General features: G+C 40.2%; 4 protein-coding genes across 4 annotated transcripts; all 4 read left to right on the forward strand.

The window, feature by feature from the left end:
* Positions 1-337: 337 nt before the first annotated feature.
* LOC119903778 (olfactory receptor 6N2-like) lies at positions 338-1,279 on the forward strand. The gene has a single exon (XM_038720019.1). The coding sequence runs from the start codon at positions 353-355 to the stop codon at positions 1,277-1,279; it is 927 nt and encodes a 308-aa protein (XP_038575947.1). The 5' UTR covers positions 338-352.
* Positions 1,280-8,853: 7,574 nt separating this feature from the next.
* Positions 8,854-9,780, forward strand: LOC119903651 (olfactory receptor 13C5-like). The gene has a single exon (XM_038719885.1). The coding sequence runs from the start codon at positions 8,854-8,856 to the stop codon at positions 9,778-9,780; it is 927 nt and encodes a 308-aa protein (XP_038575813.1).
* A 3,477-nt stretch (positions 9,781-13,257) lies between these two features.
* LOC119903652 (olfactory receptor 6N2-like) lies at positions 13,258-14,166 on the forward strand. The gene has a single exon (XM_038719886.1). The coding sequence runs from the start codon at positions 13,258-13,260 to the stop codon at positions 14,164-14,166; it is 909 nt and encodes a 302-aa protein (XP_038575814.1).
* Positions 14,167-16,313: 2,147 nt separating this feature from the next.
* On the forward strand, positions 16,314-17,237 carry LOC119903779 (olfactory receptor 6N2-like). Its single transcript, XM_038720020.1, has one exon. It carries the CDS (start codon positions 16,314-16,316, stop codon positions 17,235-17,237), a length of 924 nt encoding a protein of 307 aa, XP_038575948.1.

The raw sequence follows: 17,237 nt of genomic DNA on the forward strand, positions 1-17,237 counted from the left end.
TGGGGCACTGAAATATACTGCAAGTCATAAACCCCAGTAAAGAAAGTCTATCAGCGCCTCCACAGTTTTCACAAGTTGTTTGTCACTCTTGGTGGAAAGTTTAATAAGATCCTTGGAGGGTATAGTACCTGATAAAAACACTTCACAGGCTCAAACTGTTCACATTCTGAAGTTTGGAAATGAGCACATACTAATTTCAGGGTCAGGTAACTGTGAATAAATAAGGTAATCCAATACAGGGGAATGTTATTCCAGTCTTCAAAGTGAGGCCTCCTTTTTCAGATTTTATTCACATGTTGCTTGAAATTATCTGCCTGTTTTATGAACTGAGATATAATGCTTGAATTTATTAATGGACGAAGACTTAAATGTAACATATATAACTCTTGATGGGTTTGTGGAAGTCCACAACTACAGATACATTTATTTTACAATAATTTTATTTGTATATATTTTAGTAGTCTGCAGTAATTCTACTATTGTGTACCTTATCTGGATTCACAAAAACCTCCATGAGCCTATGTATGTTTTTATTGCAGCTTTGTTAATCAACTCTGTTGTTTTCAGCAATGCTATCTACCTAAAGCTTTTAATTGACCTTTTATCCGAAAAACCAATCATATCTTATTCAGCCTGTCTCTTTCAATATTTTATGTTTTACTCTATAGGCGGTTCAGAATTCTTACTTTTGGCAGTCATGTCCTATGACAGGTATGTTTCTATATGTAAACCTCTGCAATATCCAACTATCATGAAGAAATCCACTGTCATTACGTGCCTGGCTTTAGCTTGGCTTGTACCTGCTTGTCAGCTTGTGGTATCAGCAACAATGAGCGTTTATGAAAAGCTCTGTAGTTTTACACTTAAAGTAATTTTTTGTAATAACTCAATTTACAAACTTCATTGTGTGAGTTCAAGAGCATTATCTATATATGGTGTGTTCCTTTTGCTAAATGTTGCACTTTTTCCATTGCTCTTTATACTTTTTACATATGCAAAACTATTTACAATAACCTATAGTAGTTGTAGAGAAGTCCAGAAAAAAGCTGCACAGACCTGCTTACCTCACCTGTTGGTTTTGATAAACCTTGCCTTGTTGGGCACTTTTGATGTTGTTATAGTTAGACTGGAATCTGATATTCCAAAAACTGCACATTTAATTATGACTTTACAAATGCTTTTGTATCATCCTCTCTTTAATCCAATGATATATGGACTAAAGATGAAAGAAATCTCTAAACACCTCAAACAGTTGTTACGTCAAGACAAAATGAACTAATGTATCAACACTGATAATTGATTCTGATATAACAATGCAGAGATGTGATTTCTCTGATCCTTGAAAAGTATTTCATGTCAGGATTTCTTTTGATAACACCACTACCACTACCTTCAAAAATGTGATGACTGATCAGTTTTCAGCAGTTACTCTGTAACCTCTGAAGTTTCATTCTGAATGTTTCATGTGAATTCAAATTAATTGTACCACTGCAGAACCGTAGTAATACGTTTTACATTAACTAGAGATCTCATTACACCTGCTTTAACCTCTTACTCTGTATAAGAGTTGGTCTCTTGGATATCCAGCAATGGTTTCAAGCCCAAGGCCTCTGGAATAATAGTCATTCTATCAACCCTAACCTCCTAACCCTAACATCTACTTAGCTATCTTATTTTAAATCATTTCTGAATTAATTCATTTATCACAATGTAGTCCCTGATCCTTTAATTAACTCTGCTCTCTTACAGTAGTTTTTATCTTATATTTTTAACTACTTTATTTTTACAGCTGTCTTGTTTTTATTCTGTTATTACATTAATTTTTAAAACACTCTGCTTGTTTAATGGATGACCTCTTTATTAATATGGCCACAAAGCGTTGTAAATGCTGAAAACGTCATTGTACTGTTTTATTTTATAGCTGCCTAGTTTTTAGTCTGTATTATCAAATTATTGTTGTTTATATTTTCATTAAACGTTTTAAAACACTATGTTCACTTGTTCAGTTTATGAATATGGCCATTAAGCATTTTAAATGTTGAAATGGTGTGACAGGGTGATAAATGTTTTAGTGAATAGTTCAAACTGAACATCATACACTGTAAACCTCTGATAAACACAGTCTGAACTTCACTCTATTAGCATTAAAATAAAATTGAATAATATTGTTCACTAAGTGAAGCTTTTCCAGCTATTTCTTGGCAGAAGCAAGATAAGATTAGATAATACTACGGCCTGTATCACCTGCAAGGTGCAACTTGGACTAAGATATGGGAAGCATCATATTATAACAGATACTTCACATTTTTGCGTCTATTTTATTATGTGACATCCCAACATTAGTTGCTCATCAAGTGTGACCCCTAAGAGTTTAGTAAGTAAGAAATGTTTATTTATTACTGCACCTTTCACAGCTCAAGATCACAAAGTGCTTTCAAAGAGTACAATAATAGAAATGAGACAATCAGAAAAGTAAAGAAACAACAATAAAACACACGCTGCAATGTCAAAAACAGTAAATTAATCAAACAATAAAATATAAGTAGTAATCAACATTAAAATCACACACTATTTCACACATTAGACAGAACAAGGCAGAAGAGCGTCTTCAGCTGTTTGGCCTCACTGACTACTTGTATAGAGGCACCCTTGATTGTTCATTATTTAGGGTATTGAAATCAGAATCAGGAAGAGTTTTATTGCCTTGTACGTTTTTACACATACGAGGAATTTGTTTTGGAGATAAGGTGCTAGCCATAGACAAACATACAGTTGACATAAATAAATGCTGAAATATATAAATATGGGATAGATTGACAAAATATAAAATATAGTACAATAAATTTTACAACAAACAACAAATATGTGCAATATGCCGGTTTGGTGCAATGATGTGAAAATGAAATAATATTGAAATGTGAAAATATATACAGTATGTCAGTGGGGGGCCCGGGCCTTGAGGCTAGCTGCAGAAGGGAAGAAGCTGTTTTTGTGGCAAGAGGTTTTGGTCTTGATGGATCGCAACCAATGATACGCTGCAGCGGCTGCAGAGTATCATTTGCTCTGCAGATGGTGAAAGTGACTCAGTAATGGCGGTGTAGAAGTGGACCATCATTGTCTTTGGCAGGCTGAACTTCTTCAACTGCCGCAGGAAGTACATACTCTGCTGGGACTTTTTGGTGAGGGAGGCGATGGAAGATGATGGTGCCCAGGAAGCGGAAGGAGTCCGCAGTGTCGACTGGGGAGTCACGCAGGATGATGGGGTATGGGCTCTTACTGAAGTCCACGACCATCTCCACTGTCTTCTGAGCGTTGAGCTCCAGACTGTTCTGGCTGCACCAGGTCACCAGATGGTCAATCTCCCACCTGTAGGCGGGCTCATCCCCACCAGAGGTGAGCCCAATGAGGGTGGTGTCATCTGCAAACTTCAGGAGCTTGACATACTGGTGACTGGAGGTGTAGCTGTTGGTGTACAGGGAGAAGAGCAGAGGGGAAAGAACGCAGGAGGAGGTTAGGTTCACAGCATCAGTTGCCGGAATTACTGATCTAGGGATTATCTGATCTTCATCGGAAAACAGAAAACCCAGAGTTTCCCTCATCTCAGGCTCAACATATCACTAATCCCGCTTTCTGAAATGGGGCCTTGGTGAACTGGTCTCTCTGATTACAGTCGTATACCTTCTTGCCTTCTCGCACCTCCTTGCTAAACTTGTACTTTCCCGCCCTGCACCCGGCTTTGTCCCCTTTTCCGAAATGCCTTCTCCTTTTCCAACCTTAACTGTCTGAGCTTAGCTGTGAACCAGGGTTTGTCATTGTTATAACTCACCCTGGTCCATGATGGTAAACAGCTGTCCTCGCAGAAATTGATGTAGGATGTCACAGCATCAGTAAACTCATCCAGACTGTTTGTGGCAGTCCCTAAAACATCCCAGTCAGTGCAGTCCAAACACGCCTGAAGGTCCTCTACAGCTTCACAGGTCCACTGCTTAGATGTCCTCACACTAGCAATAGCTATATTTATCCTGTCGTCGCTAATGCCACTAATGGCTGTCATGCCACTCCTGAAAAAAGTTTTTCTCAGAAGTGAGGCACAGAGGGACCAGACACTTCCGGCAATAAATGGGGGTTTGGACTCCTTGGATGCCATCCCCTTGGCACCTCCTGCAGTACCGCCATCCTTGAGTGGCATCACCCCCGTAATATACAGCCATGCAGGTAGCTGAGGTGCTGTTGCTGCTGCTGAGGCCTCAGCAAAGCTCACCATTTCTGCACCCAACCACTCCCTAAATATTTGTCGAGGCAGCAAGGCAACTGCCTTGTATATTTCTGTGTGAGAGGCTTTGTTAGTGTGGGATCGTTTCTTGTCTTGAACAGCTCCTTGTGAAGAAGGAAACTGCTCACCACCGTGATGTCCATAAAATGGCAAAAGAAAGTCTTGTACCACTTCATTGTCTTATGGTGGACAGTGTAATAGCCTATCAGGGCGTCAGATCTATTGACACCACCCATGTCTTTGTTATAGTCCACTACGGTGTCTGGAACAGGTATGGCCTCAGTTTGCCACACACCAGCCTCTTTCACCTTCCTCATGCTGTCACACTCTGCCTTTCTGCCATGCGGTGTTTGCACTTTTGTGTTTAGTTAGCGTTATTTTGGTCTGTTGGGTTTTGGGGGTCTGTCTTGTCTTTCGTCTAGTGTTCGGTAACCCTTGTCATGTCTGTTACCCCAGTGATCCCTCTGCATGTCTGTCTCTATTTTCCCCTGCTCTCTCTCTCTTTCTCTCCCTACCTGTGCCTCGTTAGCCTCATGTCTTTCACCTGTGTTGCTCCCGCCCTGCTCGTTAGTCCGTGTGTATATATACCTGGTGTTTCTGTCTTTTCTTTGTCGGGTCATTGTATGCTGTCGGCTGTCTCCCTGTCGGCTGTCTCCCTGTCGGCTGTCTCCCTGTCGGCTGTCTCCCTGTCGGCTCTCTCCCTGTTACCCTGCTCCCTTTGGATCTCTGTTTGGACTACCTTAGTTTTTGGAATCTGTATTCAGCCACTCACCTGTAAGTGTGCTCGCTTTTGGTTCGTTCATTAAAACCCCTTTGTACTGTACCTCTTCCTCCCTTGCGTCCTGCGTTTGGGTCCTCCAACCTGCCTCACCCACACCAAACCGTGACAGAATGACCCGACCAAGTGTGGACCCAGCGAACTTAGCGTTTCTGGCAGAGGATATAAGGGTGTGGACCTCGACCTGCGAAATGTTAGGTTCCTCAATCCTGGATTCCACGGACTTAAATCGCAGACTGTTTGTTTATGGCCTCATGGAGAAGACCCTGTGCAGCAAGCCAAGGCTGCTGAATCTCCCCTCCCTGGCTGAGCAGTTGGTTGTCATCAGACGAATGAAGAGAGACCTGGAGCAGATCATGGACACTCCCGAGGGTTCGCTGCCTGGTGGCGCTCAAGCTGTTAGCCACCAGCCGGTTTCCCAGCCTGCGTCCCGATCAGTCAGGCTTGGCACCATCAGCCTGTCCAGCCACTCTCCAAGCCTGCCTTTTTCCCGGCCTGCTAGTGCTCCAGCGGCTAGCTCCCTGCCTGTTTCCTGGCCTGCTAGCACTGCAGCGGCTAGTCATCTGCCTGCTCCATCCCCTTCCAAGTCGGCTCAAACTTCCAGGTTGGTTGGGGATTCATGGACTTCCAGCTCTCTGGCTGCCTTTCTGTTGGACTTACCTTTGGAGCCAGAGAGTGAACAGACGGAGAGTCCCCAGCCAACCAACCACTGGTCGGAGGGAGACCGGTCTGCTAGCTAGACTCCTGGTTCCTCGTCGGTGGTCCGACCAACACTAGCTTTGTTGTCGGCCCAGCCGACTCCCATTCCTCGTGCTCCGTCGGTGGTCCGACTGGCACCTGCTTCGCCGATGGCCCAGCCGACTCGTGTTCCCTCGTCGGTGGTCCAACCGGCACCTGCTTCGCCGGTGGCCCAGCCGACTCCTGTTCCCTCGTCGGTGGTCCAACCGGCACCTGCTTCGCCGGTGGCCCAGCCGACTCCTGTTCCCTCGTCGGTGGTCCAACCGGCACCTGCTTCGCCGGTGGTCCAACCGGCACCTGCTTCGCCGGTGGCCCAGCCGACTCCTGTTCCCTCGTCGGTGGTCCAACCGGCACCAGCTCCGTTGGTGGCCCAGCTGGTTCCAGCACCTCGTGTCCAGTCCATGGTCCCCAGCCCAGCTGTCCAGTCGGTGGTCAGACCGACTCCAGCACCTCGTGTCCGGTCCATGGTCCCCAGCCCAGCTGTCCAGTCGGTGGTCAGACCGACTCCAGCACCTCGTGTCCGGTCCATGGTCCTCAGCCCAGCAGTCTCGCCTGTGGTCCTCAGCCATGCTCTGCCACCGGAGATCCCGGGCTCCCTACGGCGGTCCCCAGCCCGACCTTTGGAGAAGCCTCGCCTTCTTCTTCGCCTTCTTCGGCCTCTGGTGGGTCCCTTCCGTCATCTGCAACCCCTGCTGAGACCTTTGGAGAGATCTCTTCTTCGCTGCCGACCTCCAGGGAGGATTAGTTTCTGTCTCTCGCCCCCTGCCCAGCCTCCGGAGAGGCCTCACCCACACCAAACCGTGACACATGCACAGTGGAGCACATGGTCACCTCCCGGGTATCCATCCACTTTGCAAAAAGAAGCTTGCCCTCTTATCCATCACATATCTCCCCGGGAAGCCATCTCTGGTGGATAATCATTTTCCTGTTGGCCATTATTTCTCCAGAAATATAAAAAAATGGCTGAAAAATCAATCAAATAAGAAAAAGGTTTAGCTATTTCAGCTTTACGCGAAGCCATATCTCGGCAACCGATTGGTCAATTTGGATGGGTGACACCTCTATCGAACCCTCAGAACCAATAGAATCCGTGTAAACACCACCACTAGCCAACATGAAGCTGACAAATACATTATGTAAGACTAGCATTCTCAACCCCACTCCTCATTCACAGCCTGTTACCAGAGTCAGAAATAGCTGCCGACTGTCCGGAATCTTTTCAAAGTGACACAGAGGCATTGGAGTAACCGCAAACACCGTTGATATGGCATTGTACAAAACTTTTGATCACAAGACAGCAAGGTGTCTATTCTTTCTATGAATCAATAATATAAAATAACTCAATTAAATTTGATGTCCCAAACTCTATCTTCAAATTCTGCTGTCTTTACAGGCAGGGGCTGTGTTTGAAACGGGCTAAACTGCTGTCTCAGAAGGTGTCTAACAGGACAGCGAGGCATCGAGTGCCGTTCGAAACAGCTCAAACGATCTCTTCCTGTCTCCTGAGATGTCTTCAAGCTGCCCCAGTAACGGCCAGTTTTGAAGGCAGCATCAATGGTGACTTGATGCTGACTATTACCCATAAAGCAGCACAGCTGCGGCCACCAGAGCTTTCAAAAACTGGTCAAGATGGCGGACAAACAAGCTAAATATGTAAACAAATATACGTTTTTATTAGTTTTTAGTAGTTTTCTCATTTCGATTGAAAATCTTGCAAGAACTAAACACTGAACTATAAAATTAGCCCGTGACTGTAACCAACCAAGTTTGTTCAATATGATTTCTGAGGCATCTATTAGCCATTTGGCTTATCAATAGCTAGTTAGCTGATGCTAAGTGCTGCCCTAGAAGGCTGTTCGAAACTAATGTAAACAGAGCTGCCTTCACTTGAACAGAGCCAGGATGTTTGATTGGGTTCAGGAAGTGCTCTTTCCACCACTTGACAGTATTCCATCCAATATCCACGTGCTGCTTCAGAAGGCACCTTTTCCAACCAAGCCCAAAAGACATCCTGAAGCAGTGTGCTCTATTTCAGTAGCTCTTATTAGTGGATAACCAAAGTTTCTGACCTTGTGCATAGAGTAGAGCAGAGGTCCGAAGGCGGTCAGATGTGACAATATTTCTCCGTAGAGCATAGCGGTGTGGGCCTCTATACTCCGCACCACCGTCGCAAGTGGTGCTAGACAGAAGGCAAGCCTCGTTTGCTCTCCTGGCCGGGAAGCAAATGGTGTTGGTAGCTGAGACAGCAAATTTCAGGGAGTTTCTGCACAGGAGTAAGCTAGTGCTTGTCATAGGGTTATGTCTGCGTAGATGAGGGTAAATAATCTGCATAATATGGCACACATTCAGTCGATTTCCGATGTAATGATCCATTAAAAATTGGAGCATTTGTCAAAGGGAATAAACATTACTCCAATCTCAAATGAAACAGTAGAGTAGCTATTTGGAAAGAAGGTTTAGCCTCCAGTACATCTCCATGGGAAAACTCTGGACCATGACCATTTCCCATGTATTTTCCTTTATAGGCAGCTTTCATGGATTTCTACAGAGTGATACATTTGTCTAATGAAATAATCTTTGTTCTTATCCAAAATTAAATAGTATCAGGTGATAAAGTTTGAGTAGGAAGGTAAGGATAACTGATATCATTTTCAAAAATTATTTTGACAATTACCATAGAAATGAATAGCATGATGTAATTTTATTGGGTACTGAAAAATATTGCAAGTCACAAGCCCCAGTAAAAGAAGTCTATCAGCGCCTCCACAGTTTGCTAAAGTTGTTTACATGCTCATCACTCTTGGTGGAAAGTTTAATAAGATCCTTGGAGGGTATAGTACCTGATAAAAACCCTTCACAGGCTCAAACTGTTCACTTGCTGAATTTTGGAAATGAGCACATACTAATTTCAAGGTCAGGTAACTGTGAATAAATAAGGTAATCCAATACAGGAGAATGTTATTCCAATCTTCAAAGTGAGGCCTCCTTTTTCAGCTTTTATTCACATGTTGCTTGAAATTATCTTCCTGTTTTATTAACTGATATTTAATGTTTGAATTTTTTAATGGATGAAGACTTAAATGTAACATATATAACTCTTGATGGGTTTTTGGAAGTTCAAAAATACAGATACATTTGTTTTACAATAATTTTTATAGTATATATTCTAATACTCTGCAGTAATTCTACTATTGTGTACCTTATCTGTATTCACAGAAACCTCCATGAACCTATGTATGTTTTTATTGCAGCTTTGTTAATCAACTCTGTTCTTTTCAGCAATGCTATCTACCCAAAGCTTTTGATTGACCTTTTATCTGAAAAACCAATCATATCTTATTCAGCCTGTCTCTTTCAATATTTTATGTTTTACTCTATAGGCGGTTCAGAATTCTTACTGTTGGCAGTCATGTCCTATGACAGGTATGTTTCTATATGTAAACCTCTGCAATATCCAACTATCATGAAGAAATCCACTGTCATTACGTGCCTGGCTTTAGCTTGGCTTGTACCTGCTTGTCAGCTTGTGGTATCAGCAACAATGACCGTTTATGAAAAGCTCTGTAGTTTTACACTGAAAGTAATTTTTTGTAATAACTCAATTTACAAACTTCATTGTGTGAGTTCAAGAGCAATATCTATATATGGTGTGTTCCTTTTGCTAAATGTTGCAGTGTTTCCTTTGCTCTTTATACTTTTTACTTATGCAAAAATATTTAAAATAACCTATAGTAGTTGTAGAGAAGTCCAGAAAAAAGCTGCACAGACCTGTTTACCTCACCTGTTGGTTTTGATAAACTTTGCCTTGTTGGGCATGTATGATGTTATTATAGTTAGACTGGAATCTGATATCCCAAAAATTGTACATTTAATTATGACTTTACAATTGGTTTTGTATCATCCTCTCTTTAATCCAATGATATATGGATTACAAATGAAAGAAATCTCTAAACACCTCAAACAGTTGTTACGTCAAGACAAAATGAACTAATGTATCAACACTCATAACTTATTTTTCAATACTTATTTTTCAATAACAATACATATGACCCTTGGAAAGTATTTTGAAAGGGATTTTTTTGATAAATCAAACAATAAAGAGCATTACTATCTTCAACAGTGTGATGACTGTGATTAATTATTTGCCGTCACTCGTGAATCACAATTTTCATTCTGAATGTTTCATTTTCCTTTAAATTAACTGTACATGTCTAAAACCCTTTTAATGAGATACATATTAGTATCATAACTAACAGATGAGATCTCATTACACTTTTTAGCTAGTTTTAGTTCATTTTTAATTGTTTAGCTAACTTTTAAAGCACTGGCTGGCCTGTATCATTTCTCAACTGTCTATCTCATCTGACTCCCCACGAGCTGTCATGGCCAAGGTGACTGAGACTTTGTTGTCAATGCCCAGTGCCTCTGTAATGATCCACCCCAAAAAATTAACTAAGCTATCCTCTTAAATATTTTATGAAATCAGAAATATTTCACAAAGTTGACATTTTAATTAACTCTGCACTCTTACATTAGTTTTTATCCTGTCATTTTACTGCTTTTATGATCATTTCATTAATATGGTCAATGTGCATTTTACATGATGAAAATAACATAAACATAACAAGGACATCAATATACATTTTTTTAAAGAGCTAAATAAAAAAACAGGATATAACAGGGCAGTAAAAGTTATAGTGCAGTGTTAGTTATTAACCTACAGCCTTGAATTTAATTTATTACAGGCAGTGTTAAAAAGAAAAGTCTTCAGTCTTGATTTAAAAGAACTGAGAGTTTCAGCAGACCAGTAGATATCTGGGAGTTTGTTCCAGATATATGGAGTATAAAAACTCAACGCTCCTTCTCCATGTTTAGTTTTGACGAGGGCTGTCCCTGACTAAGGATTTACGTAGGCAAATCACAATTGTCAAGTCTTGCCTATAGGGGGGGGCTTTGTAAGTGTCTTAATATGGCTTCTTAAATTCTGGCTTGAATCCATGACTACACCAACATTTCTGGCTTGGTTTTGAAGCTGAGCGCTGACTTTTATTCTTTCTCCCTTGGCTCCAAAACAGTAACTTCAGTTTTAGCTTTGTTTAATTGAAGAAAATTCTGGCACATCCAATTGTTCAATCAATCAATCAAAATTTATTTATAGAGCACTTTAAACTTTCAAAGTGGACACAAAGTGCTGTACAGAAAAACAATAAATAAATTAATACATAAGACACTAAATACAAAGATCATAAGACGCATACAATAAAAGAATAAAATCAATAAGATCAAAACAAGAAATGTCAATTTCAGTTATAAAAGGGCAAGGAAAAGAGGTTGGTTTTAAGAATAAACAGTGAAGATGCCTGTCTAATGTGCAGAGGTAGATCGTTCCACAATTTTGGAGCTGCCTGCTACAGCAAAAGCCTGGTCCCCTTTGAGCACTTTGTTTTGGACACACTTAGGAGCACTTGATCGGCTGACCTGAGAGAACGGGTGGGTCTATAGGGGTATAGCAGCTCAGAGATGTAGGGTGGGGCAAGACCATTAAGACATTTAAAAGCAAATAAAATAATCTAAAAATGGATCCTATGATGTACAGGCAGCCAGTGAAGTGAGACTAAAATGGTGGAATTGTGCTCGTGTTTACTTGTTCGATGCAGTTACTCAGTGCTTGTATGGGATCATTGTCCCTTGGTGATATGGTTATGTAAATCTGTGTGTCATCTGCATAATTATGGTGACATATTTTGTTGTTTTTCATAATCTGAGACAGTGGAAGCATGTAGATATTAAACAGAAGAGGCCCCAGAATGGAGCCTTGGGGAACTCCACAAGTCATTTTTGTTAGCTCAGATGTGTGATTACCTATAGACAGAAAGTAGTCCCTTTGCATCCTGATCAGATGCCTGAACAACCTCAAATGACTCCTTTTGATGCAGAGAAGCAAAGGGTGTACCCACCACAAACCCTACAATTGTGAAGAATTGGTCCACTGTTCTATGACCGGGACAGACTCCACATTGGTCTTCCTAGATCTGAGGTTAAACAATCGATCAGAGTCTCTTTCCAGCACCCTGAGTAAGCTTTCCCAGGGAGGCTAAGCATAGTGATACATTGATAACTGGAGTGCACACTTCCAGTCCCCCTTTTTAAATATGGGAACCACAACCCCGGTCTGCCATTCCACATTCACTGTCCCCAACCTCCACACGACATCAAAGAGGCATGTCAGACAAGATAGTCCAACAATGTCCAGAGCCTTTAGGATCTCAGGGTGAATCCCATCCACACCTGGTGCCTTGCTGAGGAGCTTTTTAACTACCTCTAGAGACCTCTGCCAGGAATATAGGGTTCCCCCAAGCTGGGTTCAGGATTTCCTGAAAGTGCTTTTTCCACTACTCAAAAATATCCCCAGTCAGGCTCAGCAGTTACTCCTCCCCTGCTGAACACAGATTCAACCAAGCCATGCTTTTCTTTCCTGAGTGATCTTTTATAGCCTCACCAAACTCCTCCCTTCTATGACCCCAAAGCCGCAGCCATGAGACTTACTGGTACCTGCATGCTGCTTCAGGTAATGCTAATGGGAATCAAACCCTGAGCCTTTGCTGTAGTGGATGCCAACTTTACTCCTTTGCCTCCTGTGCAACAAACATGGTCAACTTTGACGGCATTTGATCATTTAAGTTGTTTGATTTATTTACAGTAGATGCTGTAAGAGAGTGGATGATGAGAAATGATATAACATCTTCAGCCAGTACACATTTCAGCATGGCTTCTTCACAGAAGTGAGTGAGTGCTTGTCTTCAGGGTTAAGTCTGCGTAGGTCAGGGTAATGAAACGGTATAATAAAGCACAAATTCAGCCTATTTCAACAGCAATGATCCCTTCTATATTGGAACACCTGTCAAAGGGAATAAACATTACTCCAATCTCAAAGGAAACAGTAGAGTAGCTATTTGGAAAGAAGGTTTAGCCTTCAGTACATCTCCATGGGAAAAATCTGGACCATTACCATTTCCCATGTATTTTCCTTTATAGGCTGCTAAATAGTATCAGTTGATGCAATTTGTTTTATTTTGACAATTACCATAGAAATGAATAGAAAGATGTAATTAAATGAGGCAATGAAAAACAAGTCACAAGCCCCAGTAAAAGAAGTCTATCAGCGCCTCCACAGTTTGCTAAAGTTATTTACATGCTCATCACTCTAGGTGGAAAGTTTAATAAGATCCTTGGAGGGTATAGTACCTGATAAAAACCCTTCACAGGCTCAAACTGTTTACTTTCTGAAGTTTGGAGATCAGCACATTCTAATTTCAAGGTCAGGTAACTGTGAATAAATAAGGTAATCCAATACAGGAGAATGTTATTCCAGTCGTCAAAGTGAGGCCTCTTTTTCAGATTTTATTCACATGTTGCTTGAAATTATCTGCCTGTTTTATTAACTGATATTTAATATTTAACTTTCTTAATGGATGAAGACTTAAATGTAACATATATAACTCTTGATGGGTATGTTGAAGTTCACAAATACAGATACATTTATTTTATGATCATTTTTGTAGCATATATTCTAATACTCTGCAGTAATTTTACTATTGTGTACCTTATCTGTATTCACAGAAACCTCCATGAGCCTATGTATGTTTTTATTGCAACGTTGTTAATCAACTCTGTTCTTTTCAGCACTGCTATCTACCCAAAGCTTTTAATTGACCTTTTATCTGAAAAACAGATCATATCTTATTCAGCCTGTCTCTTTCAATTTCATATGTTTTACTCTATAGGCGGTTCAGAATTCTTACTGTTGGCAGTCATGTCCTATGACAGGTATGTTTCTATATGTAAACCTCTGCAATATCCAACCATCATGAAGAAAACAACTGTCATTACCCTTCTGGCTTTAGCTTGGCTTGTACCTGCTTGTCAGCTTGTGGTATCACCAACATTAAGTGTTAATGAAAAGCTCTGTAGTTTTAAGCTGGATGTAATTTTTTGTAATAACTCAATTTACAAACTTTATTGTGTGCGGTCCAGAGCAATATTTATATATGGTGTGTTCAGTTTGCTGAGTTTAGCACTTTTTCCTTTGCTCTTTATACTTTTTACATATGCAAAAATATTTAAAATAACCTATAGTAGTTGTAGAGAAGTCCGGAGAAAAGCTGCACAGACCTGTTTACCTCACCTGTTGGTTTTGATAAACTTTGGCTTGTTGGGCACGTATGATGTTATTATAGTTAGACTGGAATCTGATATCCAAAAATCTGTACGTTTAATTATGACTTTACAAATGGTTTTGTATCATCCCTTTAATCCAATCATATATGGGCTAAAAATGAAAGAAATCAATAAACACCTCAAACAATTGTTACATTAAGACAAAATAAACTAATGTATCAACGCTCCTGTAATAACCAGAGGAAATGAACAAACTGTATTGAATGAAGGGTTAACATATAAAGAAAAAAGTGTGTGTGTGTGTGTGTGTATTTGTACGTACATGGGGCAGAGCAGGTGACAGGTGAACTACTTGAGTTGACGAAGTTACCTTACAGAAAGCTGAATTAAAACCTTGGTATTTCGACGGGATGTAGTAGCTTAAACCAACATTAGATGTTAGAAGACGCAGACCATGTTATGATCTGACTATATGCTGCACACATGGGTCTGCGAACAGTAAAAGTGAAAGGAGCTGGGCAGCTCTTTATCCAACAGCTCTCTGTGTCTGCTGCTCCTGACTGTTGCGTTACTCACTGCAATATTTCAAACTGGTCTGCTTTCAGAAAACTGTTGAAAATGGCAGTTGTCTTGTTGTGTAGACGCATTTTTGACAAATGAGAGCGGTCAGCGCTGATCTCACTGACACACAGATTGCATTTTCTGGAACTCTTTCAAAATAAAAGTCAACTTGTGTTTTGCCCGTTACATGCTTTTAATGTGAAGCTGCAGCAGCAGGAAATGTTCAATTTGCATTAGCAAAAACTTAACACAGCATTTTTTCACAGCTTACACTGCATGATGATAAAGCTGTTGTTCTCTTGCTCTTGAAGCCAAAGAGGTTAACATTTTTTTTTAGGGAGGAACGAGAGCCTTAGCTATAAAGGAAAGGGGTGCGCTGGATTTATAAAACAAAGCGAGTGTCATTGTGAAACGGCTTGAAGCGCAAATATCGTTTTATCTCAATGAACTCGTTTTTATAATTGGTGGAAGCCAAAGTTGGAATTGAGATAAACATTTAATTAATAGCACAGTGCTACGTTGATGCGCTGCACAGTTTTTTTTACTATATCATAATTTATGTGCATGGGGAGTGTCAAGTCAGCTCAAGTCAAAAGGCTCAAGTCCAAGTGAAGTACCGAGTCTTTGGCATCTTCTTCCATCTTTGCTAGCTTCAACAATGTGATGACTGATCAATTATTTGCCGTTACTCGTAAATCACAATTTTCATTCTGAATGTTTCATTGTCCTTTAAAATAACTGTACATCTTAATAACATACATATTAGCATCATTATAACTGAAACTAACAGATGAGATCTGATTACTCCTGTTTTAGCTAGTTTTAGTTTATTTTAAATTGTATTGCTGACTTTTAGAGCACTACCTGGCATCTGTATCATTACTCAAATGTAGACTCCTCATGAGCTGTGAGATCCTCAAACAGTGGCCTCTGATCTCCAAGAATGAAGGCTGAAGGCCAAGGTGACTGAGACTTTGTTATAAAGGGCCAAGACCTGATCCACCATAAAACATCCACTTAGCTATCCTCTTTTAAATACTTTATGAAATCATAAATATTTCACAAAGTAGACCCTGATTTTATTTAATTTTGCTGCCTTACTTTAGGTTTTATCCTGTCACTTTTAGCAGTAGATGCTGTAAGAGAGTGGATGATGAGAAAGGATATAACATCTTCAGCCAGTACACATTTCAGCATGGCTTCTTCACAGGAGTGAGTGAGTGATTGTCCCATGTATTTTCCTTTATAGGCTGCTTTCATGGCCTTTTACACAGTTATATTTTTGTCTCAAGAAACAATCTTTGCTCTTATCCAAAATTAAATAGTATCAGTTGATGCAGTTTGAGTAAAAAGGTAAGAGTAGTAATGGATGTATTTTTATTTATTTGACAATTTCTATAGAAATTAATAGAATGGTGTAATTTTATGGGGCACTGAAAAATATTGCAAGTCACAAGCCCCAGTAAAAGAAGTCTATCAGCGCCTCCACAGTTTGCTAAAGTTGTTTACATGCTCGTCACTCTTGGTGGAAAGTTTAATAAGATCCTTGGAGGGTATAGTACCTGATAAAAACACTTCACAGGCTCAAACTGTTTACTTTCTGAAGTTTGGAGATCAGCACATTCTAATTTCAAGGTCAGGTAACTGTGAATAAATAAGGTAATCCAATACAGGAGAATGTTATTCCAGTCGTCAAAGTGAGGCCTCTTTTTCAGATTTTATTCACATGTTGCTTGAAATTATCTGCCTGTTTTATTAACTGATATTTAATATTTGACTTTCTTAATGGATGAAGACTTAAATGTAACATATATAACTCTTGATGGGTATGTGGAAGTTCAAAAATACAGATACATTTATTTTATGATCATTTTTGTAGCATATATTCTAATACTCTGCAGTAATTCTACTATTGTGTACCTTATCTGTATTCACCAAAATCTCCATGAGCCTATGTATGTTTTTATTGCAGCTTTGTTAATCAACTCTGTTCTTTTCAGCACTGCTATCTACCCAAAGCTTTTAATTGACCTTTTATCTGAAAAACAGATCATATCTTATTCAGCCTGTCTCTTTCAGAGTGTTGTGTTTTACTCTGTAGGCGGTTCAGAATTCTTACTGTTGGCAGTCATGTCCTATGACAGGTATGTTTCTATATGTAAACCTCTGCAATATCCAACCATCATGAAGAAAACAACTGTCATTACCCTTCTGGCTTTAGCTTGGCTTGTACCTGCTTGTCAGCTTGTGGTATCACCAACATTAAGTGTTTATGAAAAGCTCTGTAGTTTTAAGCTGGATGTAATTTTTTGTAATAACTCAATTTACAAACTTTATTGTGTGCGGTCCAGAGCAATATTTATATATGGTGTGTTCAGTTTGCTGAGTGTAGCACTTTTTCCTTTGCTCTTTATACTTTTTACATATGCAAAAATATTTAAAATAACCTATAGAAGTTGTAGAGAAGTCCGGAGAAAAGCTGCACAGACCTGTTTACCTCACCTGTTGGTTTTGATAAACTTTGCCTTGTTGGGCACGTATGATGTTATTATAGTTAGACTGGAATCTGATATCCCAAAATCTGTACGTTTAATTATGACTTTACAAATGGTTTTGTATCATCCCTTTAATCCAATCATATATGGACTAAAGATGAAAGAAATCAATAAACACCTCAAACAGTTGTTACGTCAAGATCAATTGAACTGA

This window comes from Micropterus salmoides, unplaced genomic scaffold (genome assembly GCF_014851395.1).
Source record: "Micropterus salmoides isolate LMB-PRFRI ecotype aquatic unplaced genomic scaffold, ASM1485139v1 Ms_hic_scaffold_15, whole genome shotgun sequence".
NCBI classification, from domain to species: domain Eukaryota; kingdom Metazoa; phylum Chordata; class Actinopteri; order Centrarchiformes; family Centrarchidae; genus Micropterus; species Micropterus salmoides.